General features: G+C 44.6%; 1 protein-coding gene across 6 annotated transcripts in view; it reads right to left on the reverse strand.

The window, feature by feature from the left end:
* The window catches only part of LOC128693150 (serine-rich adhesin for platelets-like), a 299,245-nt gene that overhangs the window by 71,574 nt on the left and 203,313 nt on the right, over positions 1-24,358 (reverse strand). For all 6 annotated transcript variants that reach the window (XR_011392523.1, XM_070089371.1, XM_070089370.1 and 3 more), the window contains exon 3: positions 3,378-3,673. Coding sequence is in view for 5 of the 6 variants with exons in the window: in XM_070089371.1 (XP_069945472.1) it covers positions 3,378-3,673 (296 nt within the window). In the remaining variant the exon portion in view is untranslated. The remainder of the gene's footprint in view (positions 1-3,377; positions 3,674-24,358) is intronic.

The following is a 24,358-nucleotide window of genomic DNA, read 5'->3' on the forward strand; positions in this document are numbered from 1 at the left end:
ATACAAGCAATAGCGTCCAGATGGCAACTACGTTCCACAAACATATATGTCTCAGTACGAAGGACATATATGTGTACCTCAGTACGAGGGACATTCATGTGTACCTCAGTACGAAGGACATACATGTGTACCTCAGTACGAAGGACATACATGTGTACCTCAGTACGAAGGACATACATGTGTACCTCAGTACGAAGGACATACATGTGTACCTCAGTACGAAGGACATTCATGTGTACCTAAGTACGAGGGACATTCATGTGTACCTCAGTACGAAGGACATTCATGTGTACCTCAGTACGAGGGACATTCATGTGTACCTCAGTACGAGGGACATTCATGTGTACCTCAGTACGAGGGACATTCATGTGTACCTCAGTACGAGGGACATTCATGTGTACCTCAGTACGAGGGACATTCATGTGTACCTCAGTACGAGGGACATTCATGTGTACCTCAGTACGAGGGACATTCATGTGTACCTCAGTACGAGGGACATTTATGTGTACATCAATACCAATGACCACGACTCTTCAACGCCTTATCGTCATTCACCAACAAACCCCTAGCTGTCTTCAAGGGAAAACTCGACACATTCCTCAAAACAGTTCCTAACTAGCATGGTTGTGGTGCACAGGCACTAACAACTTGATCAATCAGGTCAGCGACCAGGAGGCCTGGTCTGGGACCGGGCTGCAGGGGGGTCGGTGACCCCCAAAAGTGATTCTAGATAAGCTGCAGTTGATGGCTCCACCAGTAAATATATGAATATAACAAATGAAAGAGACGTACTAACAATAACTTATTACTATTAGGCATCCCCATGAGGATATCTAAAAATTAACTAGGTATCCCCAAAATGGTGTCTAAAAATTAACTAGGTATTCCCAGGAGGGTATCTAATAATTAATTTGATATCTCTGAAAGGGTACCTTTATGTGGTTGCCTGATTTTTCTTCCTCCAAGGTTTCCATTTATAGCTTGAGAATGTCTTATCCGATCGGGTTGAGATTTCAACGCTGGTGAACTATATAATAAGGGGAACGTTCACTGACTTATTAGCATGTGCAGGGGCACTCTGGTCAGCATTTTTATACTCGCCTTCCTGATTTTGGTTTCCGCGCGATAATTCGAGAAAGCCTTTTGTGACTGGCTTCAAATCTTCAACACTGATGTATGCAATACAAAAGATTGGGAGTGTTATTGTAGTGTGGAGAGGCCAATTTGTAGACAGTATGCCTACCTATCTCTTTCACATACCTCCCGTTAGGGGAACTGCTGGCCCATGGCCTAGTTTTGGCAGTGCCCGGCAGAGGGCACGCACTTAGGTGTATCCTGGCGCCCAGCTCTCGGCCTCAGTGCCGAGAGCTATCGAACAACGGATCCCCCCCTTCCCCCCCCCCTGTATATCTTGGCTCCGGGCTACCCTACTTACGTCTGCCTGGTACACCTCACTTAGTTAATAAAGCCAGCTCTAGTCTACATGTGTATATGTAACCTGCACGCTACCGCTCCAGAATATTCAGCTACTCTCTATACCAACATCGGCTATAACAAATTTGCTAATTTAATTTTTAAAATGGCACGACATATATACCCATAATTTATTTCTAGTTTTTCTACTTTCACAACCTGGCCTGGGGCCAGGCTTTTCTGTTGATTGTCTGTTCAACCCGTCTGTTGTTGGTGGCAGCCCACTGGCCCACACAGCCTGGTTGATCTGGTACTCGGGAAGGTAGTGACAGTTTCCTCTTGAAAACTTCTACACTTGTTCCGATAATTATTTCCATGAAATCACTTGTGTCTGCCCTTCCTTACCGGCTTCAGTTTTTCATGATTGATGACGCAGCAGTGTGTGAAGCAAAAATAATACCGTTTGGTTTTAGGCTGTGCTGGTGCAAATATGCCAGTTTACTACCATATATAATAATCTTGGAATTGTTGAATTCTCTGCAATCACCGGAAAATGCACCTTCTGATTGGCTTCAAACTTTTAGTACTGGTGAGTTTTTCTCAACGGAAGCCTCACATTAATTTGACAAAGTTATTTAGCAAATTGGTTTGCATGCAATAACTGGATAATGTCTCTTGTACTTGGCCTCAAACCTTACAGACCGAAATATTTTCCTTCAAAGAAAATTTTGAATTTATTTTAGGCTGTATAGATGTAATTTGTAAATGGTTGAAACCATCGCCTTCAAACCTTCAGCGCCAATAACTTGAGACTACAACTTCTGACCGACTGCAAACTTAACGTACTGGTGTATGTTGGGATACTGGTCTATATGAGACTGGTGCGCCCGGTCTGAGACCAAGCCGCAGGGGCCGTGATTTCCTGAGCCATTAAGAGGTAATACTTCAAGACTGAGACATCGTAATCGAGCTTTAAGCCGGGACACAGTACTGGGACACAGTACTGGGACAGTACTGGGACATAGTACTGAGACACAGTACTGGGACAGTACTGGGACACAACACTGGGACATAGTACTGGGACACAGTACTGGGACATATTACTGAGACACAGTACTGGGACATAGTACTGGGACACAGTACTGGGACACAGTACTGGGACACAGTACTGGGACACAGTACTGAGACACTACTGAGACACAGTACTGGGACATAGTACTGGGACACAGTACTGGGACACAGTACTGAGACACAGTACTGAGATACAGTACTGAGACACAGTACTGGAACACAGTACTGGAACACATTAATGGGACATGGTACTAGGACACAGTACTGAGACACAGTAATGGGACATGGTACTAGGACACAGTACTGGGACACAGTAATGGGACATGGTAGTAGGACACAGTACTGGGACACACTAATGGGACATGGTAGTAGGACACAGTACTGGGACACAGTACTGGGACACAGTACTGGGACACAGTACTGGGACACAGTACTGGGACACAGTACTGGGACGCAGTACTGGGACACAGTACTGGGACACAGTACTGGGACACAGTACTGGGACACAGTACTGGGACACAGTACTGGGACACACTAATGGGACATGGTAGTAGGACACAGTACTGGGACACAGTACTGGGACATAGTAAAGATCAAGTTCTGGTCACGAAGTTAAAAGACACAACTTACAAATTAAGAAAATCTAAGCTAAACCTTAACTTTTATTTCAAGAAAATTAAGTACACCGGCAGTGTGTAGTTATATAATATGAAGCAGTAGAGAGGGATGATCCTCTGATAACAACACACATAATTATAATTATTGTTACTAGTAGTAGAAATAGTAAATAGCAGTAGTAAGCAGTAGTGGTAATAGCCGTAGTAGTATTAAGTATTAGTAGTAAATTTCTGGGGAAGAGATGGATTAATAAAGGAAACAACGAAGGCTCTCACCTGGGGGTGTAATAAACTCAATCTTGCCTGCGGTAACACACAGGTTGGGGGCGGTGGGGTAGGCGGAGGTGGTGATGATGGTTGTGGGGGAGGGGGAAGACGACGACGATGACGACGAGGAGGAGGAGGAGGAGGCAGGAGGGTGAGGAGGAAGAGTAGGAGGAGGAGGTGACTTGCACTGTGAGGCGCCAAGACGACCCCCACCACCACCACCACCGCTGCTGCTGCGGTCGTCAAGACTCCGTCTGGCGTACGGTACTGCTGACACCACCACCAGGTCGGCCGGGTGCACCTGCCTGCAAATACACACGAAAATATGAAACAGTAGCACTACATTAGGCTTACTGGCCCATACTAGACTGGTCACACTCACATTCAACCATTACTCAAACCACTGAGTAAAACCAGGTCTCCTGTCCCATACAAAACTGGTCCTACTTATATCCAACAATTATTCAAACCAGTGAGTCGGACAAGGCCTACCAGCCCATACAAGACAGGTCTTATATTCAGCCGTCACTCGAATCACTCAGTTCGACAGGGAAAGCAAGCGGTCAGTGTACCTCGTTACCGCCATAGGGCCAACAGCTACCACATTCAGATGTGTGCCAGTAGACACTTCTGTCCACAAGAGATCATTGCAGAGGTTGCATCTTGCCTCGCCCCAGACAGTGAGCCAACAACACCAATGAACAGGTCATCATATGACAAAGACTCGTGTCAGGTGATTTTTTCCCTGACGAATGCAATAATAACCGTGTAATAATGTTTAGACCTGAGTATATTTTATGGTGAGGTTTATCATGTGTTGAGTGAATGATGTATTAAGATTGCATTTAATGTTACTGTACATGTGTTTCAGTTAGCTGTTGGAGGGGTTGCGGAGTTTGAGTATTGGTTATCGATAATACTGTTATGTTTTAGGTATGTTCGGCATACCTATGAATGTATTATGTATGAAAAGTTTTCTATACAAAATAACCGTACGATGCGAAGCTATGTTAACTATCTCTTACATTAGTGAATGTCTGTACTTCAGCATGTGATACGATTCTTGGCTTGTTGATCCACTTGCAATGGAAGCTGAGAGTGTAAAGTTTGTCATCTTAATAGTGCTTTAACTCACTATAATATTATATATATATTATATATGTTTATCTTCCGTTATCTGCTGGGCTAATGAAGGAGAGATCAGCTGGATTGTTTTTGAAGTGTTGGCCTTAAGGATTTCTCGGATGGTTATAGTAGACACACCTCGTACGAGAACCTTACTAGTCTAAAAACCTGCTGTGTGTACCAGGATATATTTGATTAGTTACTTTTAGATAAGTGCAGAGCAACAGTAGTTTTAAGGAAACTAGAAATAAACAGGTCAGAATTTGACTGAGAGGCAGAGCTGGCTAGGCTCAGATCAGTGATGAGTTGAGGGAGGACTGACTGGTTCACAATAGAGAGAGAGAGAGAGAGAGAGAGAGAGAGAGAGAGAGAGAGAGAGAGAGAGAGAGAGAGAGAGAGAGAGAGAGAGAGAGAGAAAGTATTGCCACTACTAGAATCTGTAAGTTACCTTGTGGCAGCCCCATTTTTGTCCTCGGTAATGTTGCCCCATTTTTCCAAATAATATTGGGAAATGTATTCACTGTAGTGCTTATTAAAGTTGAAGAATGTCTCCAGGAGAATATTTGTATGCACGGATACACATTAATTCTTTCAATAGTTGAAGTGTTCAGTTAACAGTGAAATATCTACAGAATTTTTTTAACTTTCTTCTCTTTGGTCACCAACTTTCTATTTTTTTATCTCTTCTTTATATTAGGATCACATTATATATTTAATAAGTGGAATAGTTGTTGGTTGAGTGGTGCTTGAAGATGGTGATTTAGTGGAGGGACTGACTATCTAGTTCAGAACATAAGGAGGAACACTGCAGCAGGCCTACTGGCCCATACTAGGCAGGTCCTTCTCAAACCCAAACCCACCAACAAAAATATTTGCCCAACCCATTTTCAATGCTTCCAGAGGAATAATAGGTTTTAATAACCCTGTTAACTCATGTGCAAGTCCAACTCAAATCCAACTGTTCAGAGCTGTTACATTAACAAGTCATTGTTAAACTTGAGTGTGTACGAGAGCAACTTTCCCAAGAAAGAACTAAAAAAGTTTCTCAAGTCAGTTCCTGATGAACCAGGTTGTGGTGCGTGTTTCGGACTTTATGCGGCTAGCACCAGCAGCCAGGTTGATCAGACCATCCACCGGGAAGCCTGGTCTGGGACCGGGCCGCGGGGGTGTTGACCCTGGGAACACTTTCCAGCTAGACTCAGGCATCATTCCAACATAATGTAGAATATCTTTATTAATGACACGTTCCACACTTTAGGCTTCTTCAGTCAAATACAGAGGAAGGAGGTGTTGTAGTGGAATAAAGATGCTGTCATCAGTCCATTAACCTTGGAGGAAAAAAGGATTTGAGATGGTCAGTCTCTCAGCCATGGTCTGGCACGACCATGGTCTGGCACGACCATGGTCTGGCACGACCATGGTCGTTCCAGACCATGGAGCCGAAATCTTCTTCAGGCTGAATGACTGACTATCTAAAATCCTTTTTTTTCCCTCCAAGGTTGATGGACTGATTACATCATCTTTATTTCACTACTACACCTTCTTCCTCTGTATTTGACTGAAGAAGCCTACAGTGTAGGCGAAACGTTTCATCAATACAGATTTCCAATTGTTAAGCATGTGTCTTAATCTTCAACTTGTCGGTATTTTATATCATTGTCAACATTATGTATGATTCAAGGTATTAACTGCAGTGGTCTCTTGTACCAGTCTGTTCCACTCTTACCCACATGTGTACACATGTCACTTACCATGTACACATGTTACTAATCATGCACACAAGTGTCAGTTAGGTACTTATGTGCTATATCATGCACACATGTCTATGGTAGTAACTCAGCAGGTGTTAAGCACACTTGTCTACATGTCTCACTCCACCCAGGATTGAACCCGGGTCCTCTCGGTTGTGATTTTAACGCGTATGTTGGTGTATGTGACAGTAACACACACACCAACATGCAACATCGAAAACAACTAAAATAAATGATAATACAACAATCTATTACAAGAAAACAAAAAAGAATACAAAAAAAAAACTGATACTAACACTGCATTTTTAATGTTGAGGAAGAGCTTTTGTTTCAAGGAACTGGAGTTATCCCTTCCTTCCTTCCTTGGATCAAACTTGGGATATATATATATATATATATATATATATATATATATATATATATATATATATATATATATATATATATATATATATATATATATATATATATATATATATATCGAGAGAGAGAGAGAGAGAGAGAGAGATCACAGTCAGCTGGATCCGAAGTCAAGTCAGGGAGACTGGCAACGTTCCCCCAAGTGACGCTTTAGACCACTCGGCCACAGATGCCCAGAAGGCTGGCCAGCCTTGTTTACAAGCAATGTTTCGTGTCAGCCCAGGCACACCAGTGGGCCTCAAGTAAAAAGCATGAAATTTATAAGAGACAGAAGTGGGCTGAAGGCTTGGGTTATAATCTACCTCTACTTTTATTAGTAGTGTACATTTGTACTTCTAGTCGTCACTAGTTCTACTCTGCATACTATGGTGTAAGTAGTCACCTAACATTGATTTACCTTACCCTTGACGAGTTACGAGAGTTCTTCTACTCCCGGAGCCCGGCCTTGGGCCAAGCTCGTCTGGTGCTTGCCTAGTCAACCAGGCTGTTGCTGCTGGTAGCTCGCTGACTACCACAACCAACAACAACTACTTCTATTTCTATCACCATTATTATTAACTTGGTTAACTTGTCAACTGATCGTCGTGATGTAGTTACTGAACAAACAAGAGGAACTCGTTGTTTACAGTTTGCTCCCAGCCTAGTATCTAGTTGAATCCCATACTTGAAATGACTGTGTTGTCTTCTCTTCAACAGGTACTTCCATTTTAAGGTAATTCTGTTTGACCAAAAATATCTCTGCACACGTTCGTGTTGCATCTCCTGCCTCGAAGTTTCATTCCACTGTTTCAGATTATTGACTCTGCACACCAAATAGCTCTTCATGTTTGTTTCAAAAACATTTAATAAAGAGAGAGAGAGAGGGGGAGGGAGAGAGGGAGGGAGGGGGAGGGAGAGAGAAAGGGAGGGAGAGATGAGAGTGTGGATGGTAAGGGAGACATGGCGGTTAATGCACCCTAACCCTTTTCCTCTCCTCCCTTGAGCTACAAGCCCCCTACCACCACATCCACTACATAACCCTCCCCCCCCTCCCCCAAGAACTACTACCACCAGTGCTTATGCATCCCTAACAAACCCCAAATTGTCTATCAGCCGAGTACTACCCTGGGTGGTATTATGACTCAACCACCTCCCACCCGCTACTACCCCTCCACATCCTCTTCCACCACCTCTACCTGCTACCATCTTCACCCACACAGTCTGCTACTTCCATTTCCACTTACTACAACCTCCTCCCACCCACTACTACCCCTCCAACACCTGTTACCCCCACTGTAGACAGGATGTGATGGCAGCAGTCAGACCCAGTGTGTGTGTGGCTGGTGATCCTTGGCCTGCCATTATTACCACCACGGTTCACACAAGGTGGCAGACACAGTGGCAGACACGGTGGCAGGCACGGTGGCAGGCACGGTGGCAGGCACGGTGGCAGGCACAGTGGCAGGAAACAGACAGAGAGAGATAGATAGATAGATAGATAGATAGATAGATAGATAGAGAGAGAGAGAGAGAGAGAGAGAGAGAGAGAGAGAGAGAGAGAGAGAGAGAGAGAGAGAGAGAGAGAGAGAGAGACAGACAGACAAAGTCTTAAAGAGGAAACGTGACAAGTATCTCCGCCAGGTGCCACATCAACCAGACTGTGACGGATATGTGGGCCAGCAAGAGGGCCGCCAGCACAAACAACCTGGTTGACCAAGCAAGCACTAGGCAATCCTGACCCAGGGCTGGACTCCGGGAGGAGGAAACCTCACGAAACCCGTAAAAGGTATATCACAGGCATCAAAAGCAGTCTAGCTGCAGTCAAATTTGGGGGGTAACCGCCCCCGCGGCTCGGTCCTAGACCAAGCCTCCTATCTCACTGCATCAATTATCTTAGGTAATTCCCAACGTCAATTTTTGAACGCTCAATGTAAACTCACAAGCACAACTTCGGTTTAAGTTAGGTTAGTTTACATTAACGTGTGAAAACTTAGATTTAACCCCAAGTAAACTGTGTTAGATTTAACATTTGTTTATGGTAAGAAAGGTGGAAATAGAAGACGAGAGAGGTGGTGGACAGGACTGATTAAAGTTACTTGTGTATGTAGCAAGTTGATGTAGCAGTTGCAGGGCAGCCATGATAATGTTAAGTGTGTGTAGAGTAGGATAAACACTCTCCAACACTACACCTGACACTGTAGCAGTGTAGAGTAGGATAAACACTCTCCAACACTACACCTGACACTGTAGCAGTGTAGAGTAGGATAAACACTCTCCAACACTACACCTGACACTGTAGCAGTGTAGAGTAGGATAAACACTCTCCAACACTACACCTGACACTGTAGCAGTGTAGAGTAGGATAAACACTCTCCAACACTACACCTGACACTGTAGCAGTGTAGAGTAGGATAAACTGTCCAACACTACACCTGACACTGTAGCAGTGTAGAGTAGGATAAACACTCTCCAACACTACACCTGACACTGTAGCAGTGTAGAGTAGGATAAACTGTCCAACACTACACCTAACACTGTAGCAGTGTAGAGTAGGATAAACTGTCCAACACTACACCTGACACTGTAGCAGTGTAGAGTAGGATAAACTGTCCAACACTACACCTAACACTGTAGCAGTGTAGAGTAGGATAAACTGTCCAACACTACACCTGACACTGTAGCAGTGTAGAGTAGGATAAACTGTCCAACACTACACCTAACACTGTAGCAGTGTAGAGTAGGATAAACTGTCCAACACTACACCTAACACTGTAGCAGTGTAGAGTAGGATAAACTGTCCAACACTACACCTGACACCGTAGCAGTGTAGAGTAGGATAAACTGTCCAACACTACACCTGACACTGTAGCAGTGTAGAGTAGGATAAACACTCTCCAACACTACACCTGACACTGTAGCAGTGTAGAGTAGGATAAACACTCTCCAACACTACACCTGACACTGTAGCAGTGTAGAGTAGGATAAACACTCTCCAACACTACACCTGACACTGTAACAGTGTAGAGTAGGATAAACACTCTCCAACACTACACCTGACACTGTAGCAGTGTAGAGTAGGATAAACTGTCCAACACTACACCTGACACTGTAGCAGTGTAGAGTAGGATAAACACTCTCCAACACTACACCTGACACTGTAACAGTGTAGAGTAGGATAAACACTCTCCAACACTACACCTGACACTGTAGCAGTGTAGAGTAGGATAAACACTCTCCAACACTACACCTGACACTGTAGCAGTGTAGAGTAGGATAAACACTCTCCAACACTACACCTGACACTGTAACACTGTAGAGTAGGATAAACACTCTCCAACACTACACCTGACACTGTAGCAGTGTAGAGTAGGATAAACTGTCCAACACTACACCTGACACTGTAGCAGTGTAGAGTAGGATAAACTGTCCAACACTACACCTGACACTGTAGCAGTGTAGAGTAGGATAAACTGTCCAACACTACACCTAACACTGTAGCAGTGTAGAGTAGGATAAACTGTCCAACACTACACCTGACACTGTAGCAGTGTAGAAGAAAGAATTACTACAGTTAACATTCCTGGAGACAGTGAACACACTGTAACTAATGTTCATAGTCACGTAGGAAAAAAACCAGGAAGGATTTGATACAATTATATGATGATAATTTCTTAACGGTAGTGATACCTGGTTGTTGCAACAACCAAGGTTGAAGGTAACATCAACAGTGACGGTAGTGATACTTGGTTGTTGCAACAACCATGGTTGAAGGTAACATCAACAGTGACGGTAGTGATACTTGGTTGTTGCAACAACCATGGTTGAAGGTAACATCAACAGCGACGGTGTGATACTTGGTTCTTCCAACAACCAAGGTTGAAGCTTACATCAGCAGTTTCATGTCAGCTATTTGGGCTGATGCGTCCTGTCTTCATGGTGCTATTTTCACTCATAGGTGAGTCAGCGCTGCCCAGTACTATATTTCAGGTGTGTTTACTCACAGGATGAGTAGAGCTGCCTAGTACAGGATGAGTAGCGTTGTCCAATGTTGTTTTTATGGTGGGTATAGTTAACAGTAGTACTGTTAACTATACCCACTATTACTCACCGCACTGTTACAGTACGGTGAGTAATAGTGCCTAGTACTGGTGGTATATCCACTCACAGATGAGTAACAGTGTATTTTTCCAAGTGCCTTATAACCAACAGCCTCCTGCACTCGCCTACATTGTACTTAATAGGAGAGTACTGTATATACGACTGTCTTTTTTTTTATGTAGGCTGGATTTTTTTTACTCAAATGTGGCTGTATGAGGAGTGCGGTAGAGAGGCGCTGCTGCTGCCTCACAGGTGTGAAGATAATTACTGCTGGCCACATTGGCGCCCACTAATGACCGGATGTAAGATCTTCACACACACACACACACACACACACGCGCGCGCGCGCGTGCGTGTGTGTGTGTGTGTGTGTGTGTGTGTGTGTGTGATAAGATAAGATAAGATAAGATTTTGTTCGGATTTTTAACCCCGGAGGGTTAGCCACCCAGGATAACCCAAGAAAGTCAGTGCGTCATCGAGGACTGTCTAACTTATTTCCATTGGGGTCCTTAATCTTGTCCTCCAGGATGCGAACCACACCAGTCGACTAACACCCAGGTACCTATTTGCTGCTAGGTGAACAGGACAATAAGTGTAAGGAAACGTGTCGGAATTTCCACCCGCCGGGAATCGAACCCGGGCCCTCCGTGTGTGAAGCGGGAGCTTTAGCCACCAGACTCACCTAATTATGGTTGCAGGGGTGTGTGTGTGTCATCAGCAACACCACAATACAAGTGCAAGGTGTCGCAGTAGGCCTAAAAGTCCTATTAAGACGACCACACAGGCTGATCAAGAATACTACGCAAATTTTAAAGAAACACCAATAAAAAAAAAAACAGTGCTGAAGGAAGTAGAGAGAGGCGGGCAGTGATGGTCGTGCGGAGTGTTTACAACCTCACAAGAGTTTTGTAAACAAAGAAAGCGTGGCGCGAAAACAAACTCACTTCAAGAAGCGCAATGCTCTTCGGTTTTGTTGTTGTTTGATAACCGCGTCGGTCCGTCCCTCGTGTTGGCGTCAGGAATCACCGGGTAAGTTGACAATCATTATTATCGCCAGTTATAACTGTCAGTAATAACTCTGACCTTCACGAGAAATACTCGGTATAACCTGGTATAGTGTGTGTGTGTGTGTGTGTGTGTGTGTGTGTGTTACAGGCATCACCATGCCTACACAACTCCACTCTACACTCAACTAGCGCACTCATATACATATACACTCATATACATCAATGACCTTCCAAACGTATCCCAACACCTGAAACCCATTCTCTTTGCTGATGACACGACTTATGTCATCTCTCACCCTAATCTTGCCACCCTCAACACCATTGTGAATGAGGAGCTGATTAAAATATCGACTTGGATGACAGCCAATAAACTTACGCTTAACACTGACAAAACCTACTATATTATGTTTGGTAGCAGAGCAGGAGATGCACAAATTAACATTAAGATTGACAACACTCTAATTACCAGAAATAATGGGGGAAAATTCCTAGGCTTATACCTTGACAACAACCTGAATTTCAGCACCCATATCCAGCATATAGCCAAAAAAGTATCCAAAACGGTTGGGATCCTCTCCAAGATACGATACTACGTGCCGCAAAATGCCCTTCTCACACTATACCACTCATTTATCCATACCTCACCTATGCTATTTGTGCTTGGGGATCAACTGCAGCAACACACCTAAAGCCAATAATAACCCAACAAAAAGCTGCAGTAAGAATAATCACTATATCCCATCCCTGGCAACACACCCCCCCACTCTTCATAGATCTAAACTTACTCCCAGTTCAGTACATCCACACTTACTACTGTGCAATCTACATCTACAGGGCCTTAAACTCTAATATCAACCTTGACCTAAAACGCTTTCTTGATAGTTGTGACAGAACCCACAGGCATAACACCAGACACAAACATCTCTATGACATTCCCCGTGTCCGACTAAACCTTTACAAAAATTCAATGTATGTCAAAGGCCCTAAAATCTGGAATACCCTACCTGAGAACTCTAGAACTGCAGACACATTCATCACCTTCAAAACTACCATTAGAAAACATCTTATCTCCCTAATACACCCCGTCAACTAACTACACGAATACCACCTGGTGGTTCACACTTACACTCACTCACTCATTTGACCATAAACAGAAATATTAATCTCAGTCTTAAAATAATGAATCCTGTGATACTCCAATACTGAAACTATGTACTGTGCCAAAACAAAAGCATTCACATTGCTAAACTCACAAACTAGTATTTAGTCACTTAGCCATAATACCAACTTACCTCATAATTTGTAATATTTTACAATTAAGAATAAAACTAAGTATGCCCGAAATGCCTAGCCATGCTAGGCGTTCTAGTGGTACACTCTGTAATCACAATTTTACTACATGTAAACCAAACAATAACCAAATTTCTGTAAACTCAGCATTGTAATCCTTATAGAGAATAAACTTCGAATTGAATTGAATTGAATTGAATTGTGTATATTTAACCTTCACTTTATGTATAGTCACTATTTTACCTTAATTCCAGGAAAGAATATCTCTACAGTAACTTATTCCATTAACGATTATGTTACATTTCTTTTATCTAGATCTATTATAAATCTTGAATAGATGAAAGTCATATAGTCAAGAAACTCGTAATAACTCCCTCAGAGTGGTAATGGTAGCACCAATGTTGTAGTAACTCCCTCAGAGTGGTAATGGTAGCACCAATGTTGTAGTAACTCCCTCAGAGTGGTAATGGTAGCACCAATGTTGTAGTAACTCCCTCAGAGTGGTAATGGTAGCACCAATGTTGTAGTAACTCCCTCAGAGTGGTAATGGTAGCACCAATGTTGTAGTAACTCCCTCAGAGTGGTAATGGTAGCACCAATGTTGTAGTAGCTCCCTCAGAGTGGTAATGGTAGCACCAATGTTGTAGTAACTCCCTCAGAGTGGTAATGGTAGCACCAATGTTGTAGTAACTCCCTCAGAGTGGTAATGGTAGCACCAATGTTGTAGTAACTCCCTCAGAGTGGTAATGGTAGCACCAATGTCGTAGTAACTCCCTCAGAGTGGTAATGGTAGCACCAATGTTGTAGTAACTCCCTCAGAGTGGTAATGGTAGCACCAATGTTGTAGTAGCTCCCTCAGAGTGGTAATGGTAGCACCAATGTTGTAGTAACTCCCTCAGAGTGGTAATGGTAGCACCAATGTTGTAGTAGCTCCCTCAGAGTGGTAATGGTAGCACCAATGTTGTAGTAACTCCCTCAGAGTGGTAATGGTAGCACCAATGTTGTAGTAACTCCCTCAGAGTGGTAATGGTAGCACCAATGTTGTAGTAACTCCCTCAGAGTGGTAATGGTAGCACCAATGTTGTAGTAACTCCCTCAGAGTGGTAATGGTAGCACCAATGTTGTAGTAACTCCCTCAGAGTGGTAATGGTAGCACCAATGTTGTAGTAACTCCCTCAGAGTGGTAATGGTAGCACCAATGTCGTAGTAACTCCCTCAGAGTGGTAATGGTAGCATCAATGTTGTAGTAACTCCCTCAGAGTGGTAATGGTAGCATCAATGTTGTAGTAACTCCCTCAGAGTGGTAATGGTAGCATCAGTGTTGTAGTAACTCCCTCAGAGTGGTAATGGTAACATCAATGTCGTAGTAACTCCCTCAGAGTGGTAATGGTAGCATCAATGTCGTAGTAACTCCCTCAGAGTGGTAATGGCAGCATCAATGTCGTAGTAACTCCCTCAGAGTGGTAATGGTAGCACCAATGTCGTAGTAACTCCCTCAGAGTGGTAATGGTAGCACCAATGTCGTAGTAACTCCCTCAGAGTGGTAATGGTAGCACCAATGTTGTAGTAACTCCCTCAGAGTGGTAATGGTAGCACCAATGTTGTAGTAACTCCCTCAGAGTGGTAATGGTAGCATCAATGTCGTAGTAACTCCCTCAGAGTGGTAATGGTAGCACCAATGTTGTAGTAACTCCCTCAGAGTGGTAATGGTAGCACCAATGTTGTAGTAACTCCCTCAGAGTGGTAATGGTAGCACCAATGTTGTAGTAACTCCCTCAGAGTGGTAATGGTAGCACCAATGTTGTAGTAACTCCCTCAGAGTGGTAATGGTAGCACCAATGTCGTAGTAACTCCCTCAGAGTGGTAATGGTAGCATCAATGTTGTAGTAACTCCCTCAGAGTGGTAATGGTAGCATCAATGTCGTAGTAACTCCCTCAGAGTGGTAATGGTAGCATCAATGTCGTAGTAACTCCCTCAGAGTGGTAATGGTAGCATCAATGTTGTAGTAACTCCCTCAGAGTGGTAATGGTAGCATCAATGCCGTAGTAACTCCCTCAGAGTGGTAATGGTAGCATCAATGTTGTAGTAACTCCCTCAGAGTGGTAATGGTAGCATCAATGTCGTAGTAACTCCCTCAGAGTGGTAATGGTAGCATCAATGTTGTAGTAACTCCCTCAGAGTGGTAATGGTAACATCAATGTCGTAGTAACTCCCTCAGAGTGTAATGGTAGCATCAATGTCGTAGTAACTCCTTCAGAGTGGTAATGGTAGCATCAATGTCGTAGTAACTCCCTCAGAGTGGTAATAGTAGCATCAATGTCGTAGTAACTCCCTCAGAGTGGTAATGGTAGCATCAATGTCGTAGTAACTCCCTCAGAGTGGTAATGGTAGCATCAATGTCGTAGTAACTCCCTCAGAGTGGTAATGGTAGCATCAATGTCGTAGTAACTCCCTCAGAGTGGTAATGGTAGCATCAATGTCGTAGTAACTCCCTCAGAGTGGTAATGGTAGCATCAATGTCGTAGTAACTCCCTCAGAGTGGTAATGGTAGCATCAATGTCGTAGTAACTCCCTCAGAGTGGTAATGGTAGCATCAATGTCGTAGTAACTCCCTCAGAGTGGTAATGGTAGCATCAATGTTGTAGTAACTCCCTCAGAGTGGTAATGGTAGCATCAATGTCGTAGTAACTCCCTCAGAGTGGTAATGGTAGCATCAATGTTGTAGTAACTCCCTCAGAGTGGTAATGGTAGCATCAATGTCGTAGTAACTCCCTCAGAGTGGTAATGGTAGCATCAATGTCGTAGTAACTCCCTCAGAGTGGTAATGGTAGCATCAATGTCGTAGTAACTCCCTCAGAGTGGTAATGGTAGCATCAATGTCGTAGTAACTCCCTCAGAGTGGTAGTAATGGTAGCATCAATGTCGTAGTAACTCCCTCAGAGTAATGGTAGCATCAATGTCGTAGTAACTCCCTCATGGTCAATGTCGTAGTAACTCCCTCAGAGTGGTAATGGCAGCATCAAGTCACTCCCTCAGAGTGGTAATGGTAGCATCAATGTTGTAGTAACTCCCTCAGAGTAATGGTAGTAATGGTAGCATCAATGTCGTAGTAACTCCCTCAGAGCATCAATGTCGTAGTAACTCCCTCAGAGTGGTAATGGTAGCATCAATGTCGTAGTAACTCCCTCAGAGTGGTAATGGTAGCATCAATGTCGTAGTAACTCCCTCAGAGTGGTAATGGTAGCATCAATGTCGTAGTAACTCCCTCAGAGTGGTAATGGTAGCATCAATGTCGTAGTAACTCCCTCAGAGTGGTAATGGTAGCACCAATGTCGTAGTAACTCCCTCAGAGTGGTAATGGCAGCATCAATGTCGTAGTAACTCCCTCAGAGTGGTAATGGTAGCACCAATGTCGTAGTAACTCCCTCAGAGTGGTAATGGTAGCATCAGTGTCGTAGTAACTCCCTCAGAGTAAGGAGTAATGGTAGCATCAGTGTCGTAGTAACTCCCTCAGAGTAAGGAGTAATGGTAGCATCAGTGTCGTAGTAACTCCCTCAGAGTGGTAATGGTAGCATCAATGTCGTAGTAACTCCCTCAGAGTGGTAATGGTAGCATCAATGTCGTAGTAACTCCCTCAGAGTGGTAATGGTAGCATCAATGTCGTAGTAACTCCCTCAGAGTAAGGAGTAATGGTAGCATCAATGTCGTAGTAACTCCCTCAGAGTAAGGAGTAATGGTAGCATCAGTGTCGTAGTAACTCCCTCAGAGTAAGGAGTAATGGTAGCATCAATGTCGTAGTAACTCCCTCAGAGTGGTAATGGTAGCACCAATGTCGTAGTAACTCCCTCAGAGTGGTAATGGCAGCATCAATGTCGTAGTAACTCCCTCAGAGTGGTAATGGTAGCATCAATGTTGTAGTAACTCCCTCAGAGTGGTAATGGTAGCATCAATGTCGTAGTAACTCCCTCAGAGTGGTAATGGTAGCACCAATGTCGTAGTAACTCCCTCAGAGTGGTAATGGCAGCATCAATGTCGTAGTAACTCCCTCAGAGTGGTAATGGTAGCATCAATGTTGTAGTAACTCCCTCAGAGTGGTAATGGTAGCACCAATGTCGTAGTAACTCCCTCAGAGTGGTAATGGTAGCATCAATGTCGTAGTAACTCCCTCAGAGTGGTAATGGTAGCATCAATGTCGTAGTAACTCCCTCAGAGTGGTAATGGTAGCATCAATGTCGTAGTAACTCCCTCAGAGTGGTAATGGTAGCACCAATGTCGTAGTAACTCCCTCAGAGTGGTAATGGCAGCATCAATGTCGTAGTAACTCCCTCAGAGTGGTAATGGTAGCACCAATGTCGTAGTAACTCCCTCAGAGTGGTAATGGTAGCATCAGTGTCGTAGTAACTCCCTCAGAGTAAGGAGTAATGGTAGCATCAGTGTCGTAGTAACTCCCTCAGAGTAAGGAGTAATGGTAGCATCAGTGTCGTAGTAACTCCCTCAGAGTGGTAATGGTAGCATCAATGTCGTAGTAACTCCCTCAGAGTGGTAATGGTAGCATCAATGTCGTAGTAACTCCCTCAGAGTGGTAATGGTAGCATCAATGTTGTAGTAACTCCCTCAGAGTGGTAATGGTAGCATCAATGTCGTAGTAACTCCCTCAGAGTGGTAATGGTAGCATCAATGTTGTAGTAACTCCCTCAGAGTGGTAATGGTAGCATCAATGTCGTAGTAACTCCCTCAGAGTAAGGAGTAATGGTAGCACCAATGTCGTAGTAACTCCCTCAGAGTGGTAATGGCAGTATCAATGTCGTAGTAACTCCCTCAGAGTGGTAATGGTAGCATCAATGTCGTAGTAACTCCCTCAGAGTGGTAATGGCAGCATCAATGTCGTAGTAACTCCCTCAGAGTGGTAATGGTAGCATCAATGTCGTAGTAACTCCCTCAGAGTGGTAATGGTAGCATCAATGTCGTAGTAACTCCCTCAGAGTGGTAATGGTAGCATCAATGTCGTAGTAAATCCCTCAGAGTGGTAATGGTAGCATCAATGTCGTAGTAACTCCCTCAGAGTGGTAATGGTAGCATCAATGTCGTAGTAACTCCCTCAGAGTGGTAATGGTAGCATCAATGTCGTAGTAACTCCCTCAGAGTAAGGAGTAATGGTAGCATCAATGTCGTAGTAACTCCCTCAGAGTAAGGAGTAATGGTAGCATCAGTGTCGTAGTAACTCCCTCAGAGTGGTAATGGTAGCATCAATGTCGTAGTAACTCCCTCAGAGTAAGGAGTAATGGTAGCACCAGAGTTCCATTAGCCTTTTGAACTGCAGAAACTATCAACCACATATTTACGGTGAGTCAGATGTATCTGCAAGGCCGTGTACACTGAAAGTTTATTTAAATTCGTATTTTGAGAATCAAGGTATCCTCGACCTGTGGTGAACAGGTTGTACATGAATGGTGTACAATACCGACACATGTACAACATCAGAGTATCTTTATTTGTAGACGTTTCGCCATCCAGTGACTTTATTAATACCAGTTCAAGGACGTATATACTTCTCCAGTCTTCCCATTAAGTCCTTCAATTTGTATTGATAAAGCCACTGGATGGCGAAACATCTACAAATAAAGATACCCAGATATTGCACACGTGAACAGGTTATATGCAGCCTTGGTGACTGTAGTCGATAAGCTTGAAACCCAGTTCACCAAGCAACATACTTCCGTCACACTTTCTTTCAGACTAACAGACACTTTACCAAGACAACTAAAACAAGTAACTTCTTAAGAACTGGCAGTTTAGAAGGGAATAACAGTGTGACTGGTATTTAGTGGTCGACATTATTACGCTTTTTAACTAGTGATTCAGGACACGAGTTTCACACACATGGGAGAGTGAAACTTATGACGACGTTTTAGTCCGACTTGGACCATTACCAGGCATACAAGAGGAAGGAGTCGAAACAATTGAGATATGTCAGAAAACTCTTCAAACCGGACTGAATCGTCTAAAAATAGAATAAAAAATGTTGAAACCGCACTGAATTGTTTAAATATGCAATATAAAATGCTTGAAACGACACTGAATCTTCGCAAAGTCAGACCGAAACGACGTCGTAAGCTTCTCTCTGCTGTGTGCGGGTTATTTGTGTATTGTTCCAGTCATGGTATTGTTCCAGTCATGGTATTGTTCCAGTCATGGTATTGTTCCAGTCATGGTATTGTGCCTTTTTTGTTCTTTAGTGGTTCAGCAAGGATAGCTTCTTAGCCTTCAAATGCTAAATCGTATTTGCATTTAAATTATGGAAGTTGTGGAGAAACTTTCCAGGTAAACTCCAGGTAATATGGATCCACAGGTCTCACCCAGGGGTCAGAATAACACACACTCAGGGCGGGTGTTGTGAATATAAACAAGATATGCGTTCGTAATGATGGCAGAATTGCCGACAGAAAGTTAGGTAAATGAACACAGATGCAAGTAATGGGATTTTTTTATTGTGGCAACGTTTCGCCACATTAAAATGTTACATTAGTTGCATCCAGGGCCGGATTAAGGGATGATCTTCAGGGGTAGCAGCCCAGGGGCCTCACAGTACCTGTAGCCCAGGGGCCTCACAGTACCTGTAGCTCAGGGGCCTCACAGTACCTGTAGCTCAGGGGCCTCACAGTACCTGTAGCCCAGGGGCCTCACAGTACCTGTAGCTCAGGGGCCTCACAGTACCTGTAGTCCAGGAGCCTCATGGTACCTGTAGTACAGGGACCTCACAGTATCTGTAACTCATGGGTCTCACAGTACCTGTGGCCCATTGGGCCTCACAATACTTGTAACTCAGGGGCCTCACAGTACCTGTATCCCAGTGGCCTAACAGTACCTGTAGCTCAGGGGCCTCACAGTACCTGTAGCCCAGGGGCCTCACAGTACCTGTAGCCCAGGGGCCTCACAGTACCTGTAGCTCAGGGGCCTCACAGTACCTGTAGCTCAGGGGCCTCACAGTACCTGTAGCTCAGGGGCCTCACAGTACCTGTAGCTCAGGGGCCTCACAGTACCTGTAGCTCAGGGGCTTCACAGTACCTGTAGCTCAGGGGCCTCACAGTACCTGTAGCTCAAGGGCCTCACAGTACCTGTAGCTCAGGGGCCTCACAGTACCTGTAGCTCAGGGGCCTCACAGTACCTGTAGCTCAGGGGCCTCACAGTACCTGTAGCTCAGGGGCCTCACAGTACCTGTAGCTCAGGGGCCTCACAGTACCTGTAGCTCAGGGGCCTCACAGTACCTGTAGCTCAGGGGCCTCACAGTACCTGTAGCTCAGGGGCCTCACAGTACCTGTAGCTCAGGGGCCTCACAGTACCTGTAGCCCAGGGGCCTCACAGTACCTGTAGCTCAGGGGCCTCACAGTACCTGTAGCTCAGGGGCCTCACAGTACCTGTAGCCCAAGGGCCTCACAGTACCTGTAGCTCAGGGGCCTCACAGTACCTGTAGCTCAGGGGCCTCACAGTACCTGTAGCTCAGGGGCCTCACAGTACCTGTAGCTCAGGGGCCTCACAGTACCTGTAGCTCAGGGGTCTCACAGTACCTGTAGCTCAGGGGCCTCACAGTACCTGTAGCTCAGGGGCCTCACAGTACCTGTAGCTCAGGGGTCTCACAGTACCTGTAACCCAGGGGTCTCACAGTACCTGTAGCCCAGGGGTTTCACAGTACCTGTAGCCCAGGGGTCTCACAGTACCTGTAGCCTAGGGGTCTCACAGTACCTGTAGCCTAGGGGCCTCACAGTACCTGTAGCCCAGGGGTCTCACAGTACCTGTAGCCCAGGGGTCTCAGAGTACCTGTAGCCCAGGGATCTCACAGTACCTGTAGCCTAGGGGTCTCACAGTACCTGTAGCCTAGGGGTCTCACAGTACCTGTAGCCCAGGGGTCTCACAGTACCTGTAGCCCAGGGGTCTCACAGTACCTGTAGCCTAGGGGTCTCAGAGTACCTGTAGCCCAGGGGTCTCAGAGTACCTGTAGCCCAGGGATCTCACAGTACCTGTAGCCCAGGGGTCTCACAGTACCTGTAGCCCAGGGGTCTCACAGTACCTGTAGCCTAGGGGTCTCACAGTACCTGTAGCCCAGGGGTCTCACAGTACCTGTAGCCCAGGGGTCTCACAGTACCTGTAGCCTAGGGGTCTCACAGTACCTGTAGCCCAGGGGTCTCAGTACCTGTAGTCCAGGGGTCTCACAGTACCTGTAACCCAGGGGTCTCACAGTACCTGTAGCCCAGGGGTCTCACAGTACCTGTAGCCTAGGGGTCTCAGTACCTGTAGCCCAGGGGTCTCACAGTACCTGTAGCCCAGGGGTCTCACAGTACCTGTAGCTCAGGGGCCTCACAGTACCTGTAGCCCAGGGGTCTCACAGTACCTGTAGCCCAGGGGTCTCACAGTACCTGTAGCCCAGGGGCCTACAAAATCTTAATCCGGCTCTGAACTTGCATCTGTTTCCATTTACCTAACAAGATACAAGTTATCACACGTGATAACTTACAAGCATTAACTATACCCACATACTCAGTCTTGAAAGTCACGTGCCAATGCAACATGATGGCACTTTTATCAATAAGACACGCTGCGAGGTCAATATTCAGTGCCCGAGGGTGGCTACAACGCCCTGGGCGGCAGTTAAGCTCCTCTTTTAAGACTAAGCATTCAGCTTGAAGTAACAGCTTGCAGCGATGCGCAGGTTTTTCTGTATAGGTTGTTGAAGTTTGGCATAGATCGCAAGTGGTAACAAGACACGCACCAAGGTACACTCATTAGTGCAACGTTTCACTTACACGTGAAGTTTTAACATGTAAAGCCTCGTGCAGGTGAGAAACATCGTACAATGTGTAAGACATTTAATTTCTAGGCTACTGACCTAAATTTACTCGGGTTTTAACAATTATAAATGTTATAATAATAAAAGTTATATTATTATTATTATTATTATTATTGGTTTAGAAAGACACGTAGGCAAACACTAACACATTTATTAGAAAACGTATCGGTCTTGAGACCTTGATCACTTCCTTTATCAAGGTCCCAAGATCGAAAAGTTTGCTAATATGTCCTAGTGTTTGCTTACCTGTCTTTCTAAACCAATTTGTCGGTATGTATCTATTACAAAGGTTTATATTATTATTATTATTATTATTATTATTATTATTATTATTATTATTATTATTATTATCTGACTACACTTATACTAATACTACATACACTACTGCAATCCTTCTCTATTATAGCAAATGGCTTGGCAGATGGTGCCAAATATCTTCGATAAAAAGCAGGTGTGCCATGAGTACAATCACAGATAACTCGGTAAGTGTGAAGGGACCAAGACTTTTCAATATCCTTCCTTCACATAGAGAGAGTACCAGCAGGCCCCTGGCTGTCTTCAAAAAGAGAATTTGCTAAGTTCCTCCAGTTACCTCCTGATCAGCCGGGATGTGGTGCGTACGCTCGACTTCGTGTGGCCAGCACCAACAGTCTGGTTGATTAATCTATCCACTGGAAGGCCTGATCTGGGACCGGGCCTCGGGGGCGTCGACCCTCAGAGCACTCTCCATGTAGACCCCAGGTAGACACTATGGCTCCGTTTACACTAAAGACACAAATACAAACACAACTCCTACAACCACTCACAGAAACAAATACAAACACCACTCCTACAACTACTCACAGAAACAAACACCACTCCTACAACTGCTCACAGAAACAAACACCACTCCTACAACTACTCACAGAAACACACACCACTCCTACAACCACTCACAGAAACAAACACCACTCCTACAACCACTCACAGAAACAAACACCACTACTACAACTACTCACAGAAACAAACACCACTCCTACAACTACTCACAGAAACAAACACCACTCCTACAACTACTCACAGAAACAAACACCACTCCTACAACCACTCACAGAAACAAACACCACTCCTACAACCACTCACAGAAACAAACACTACTCCTACAACTACTCACAGAAACAAACACCACTCCTACAACTACTCACAGAAACAAACACCACTCCTACAACTACTCACAGAAACAAACACCACTCCTACAACTACTCACAGAAACAAACACCACTCCTACAACTACTCACAGAAACAAACACCACTCCTACAACTACTCACAGAAACAAACACCACTCCTGCAACTACTCACAGAAACAAACACCACTCCTACAACTACTCACAGAGACAAAACCACTCCTACAACCATTCACAGAAACAAATACCACTCCTACAACCACTCACAGAAACAAATACCACTCACAGAAACAAACACCACTCCTACAACTATTCACAGAAACAAACACCAGTCCTACAACCATTAACAGAAACAAACACCACTCCTACAAGTACTCACAGAAACACCACTCCAACTACTCACAGAAACAAACACCACTCCTACAACCGCTCACAGAAACAAACACCAATCCTACAACTACTCACAGAAACATCACTCCTACAACTACTCACAGAAACAAACACCACTCCTACAACTACTCACAGAAACAAACACCACTCCTACAACTATTCACAGAAACAAACACCACTCCTACAACTACTCACAGAAACAAACACCACTCCTACAACTACTCACAGAAACAAACACCACTCCTACAACCACACACAGAAACAAACACTAATAACCACTCACAGAAACAAACACAAGAGTTTCCACGCGGCAAGAACCACATCCTCCCTGCTATTTAGTATTGGTCACTGACCAGCGAGCAACACGCATCATCCAAAATACACAGAAGGTGAGTTGGGCTCCCAGGATGGTAGTGCCTATATATGATGCAGAGAGAATGGGGCGCCGTACTCTACCATCATACCTGGCACTCGTTGATAATTAAATGTGCCTGTGTTGGCTGGCTCAGCCGGTTGTCCCGCGCCCGTTCATTGAGAGAAGTGTGCCTTTGTTTATATTTGGACGATTGCGTCATTCCCAGCTGATATTTAGCGGGAAAATTATAGTAAACAGCTGATACGTGGCACGAGACGTAGTAAACAGCTGATACGTGGCACGAGACGTAGTAAACAGCTGATACGTGGCACGAGACGTAGTAAACAGCTGATACGTGGCACGAGAGACGTAGTAAACAGCTGATACGTGGCACGAGAGACGTAGTAAACAGCTGATACGTGGCACGAGACGGAAAATATGCAGTGAACAGCTAAGATTTGGAGGATAATTTGTAGTAAACAGCTGAAATTTGGCGGGAATAACTTAGTACTGACTCAGTGACCTGACCTGTATGACTTACTACTGGCCTAGTACTAACCCGTATGAC

This window comes from Cherax quadricarinatus, chromosome 28, assembly GCF_038502225.1.
Source record: "Cherax quadricarinatus isolate ZL_2023a chromosome 28, ASM3850222v1, whole genome shotgun sequence".
In the NCBI taxonomy this organism is placed as follows: Eukaryota; Metazoa; Arthropoda; class Malacostraca; order Decapoda; family Parastacidae; genus Cherax; species Cherax quadricarinatus.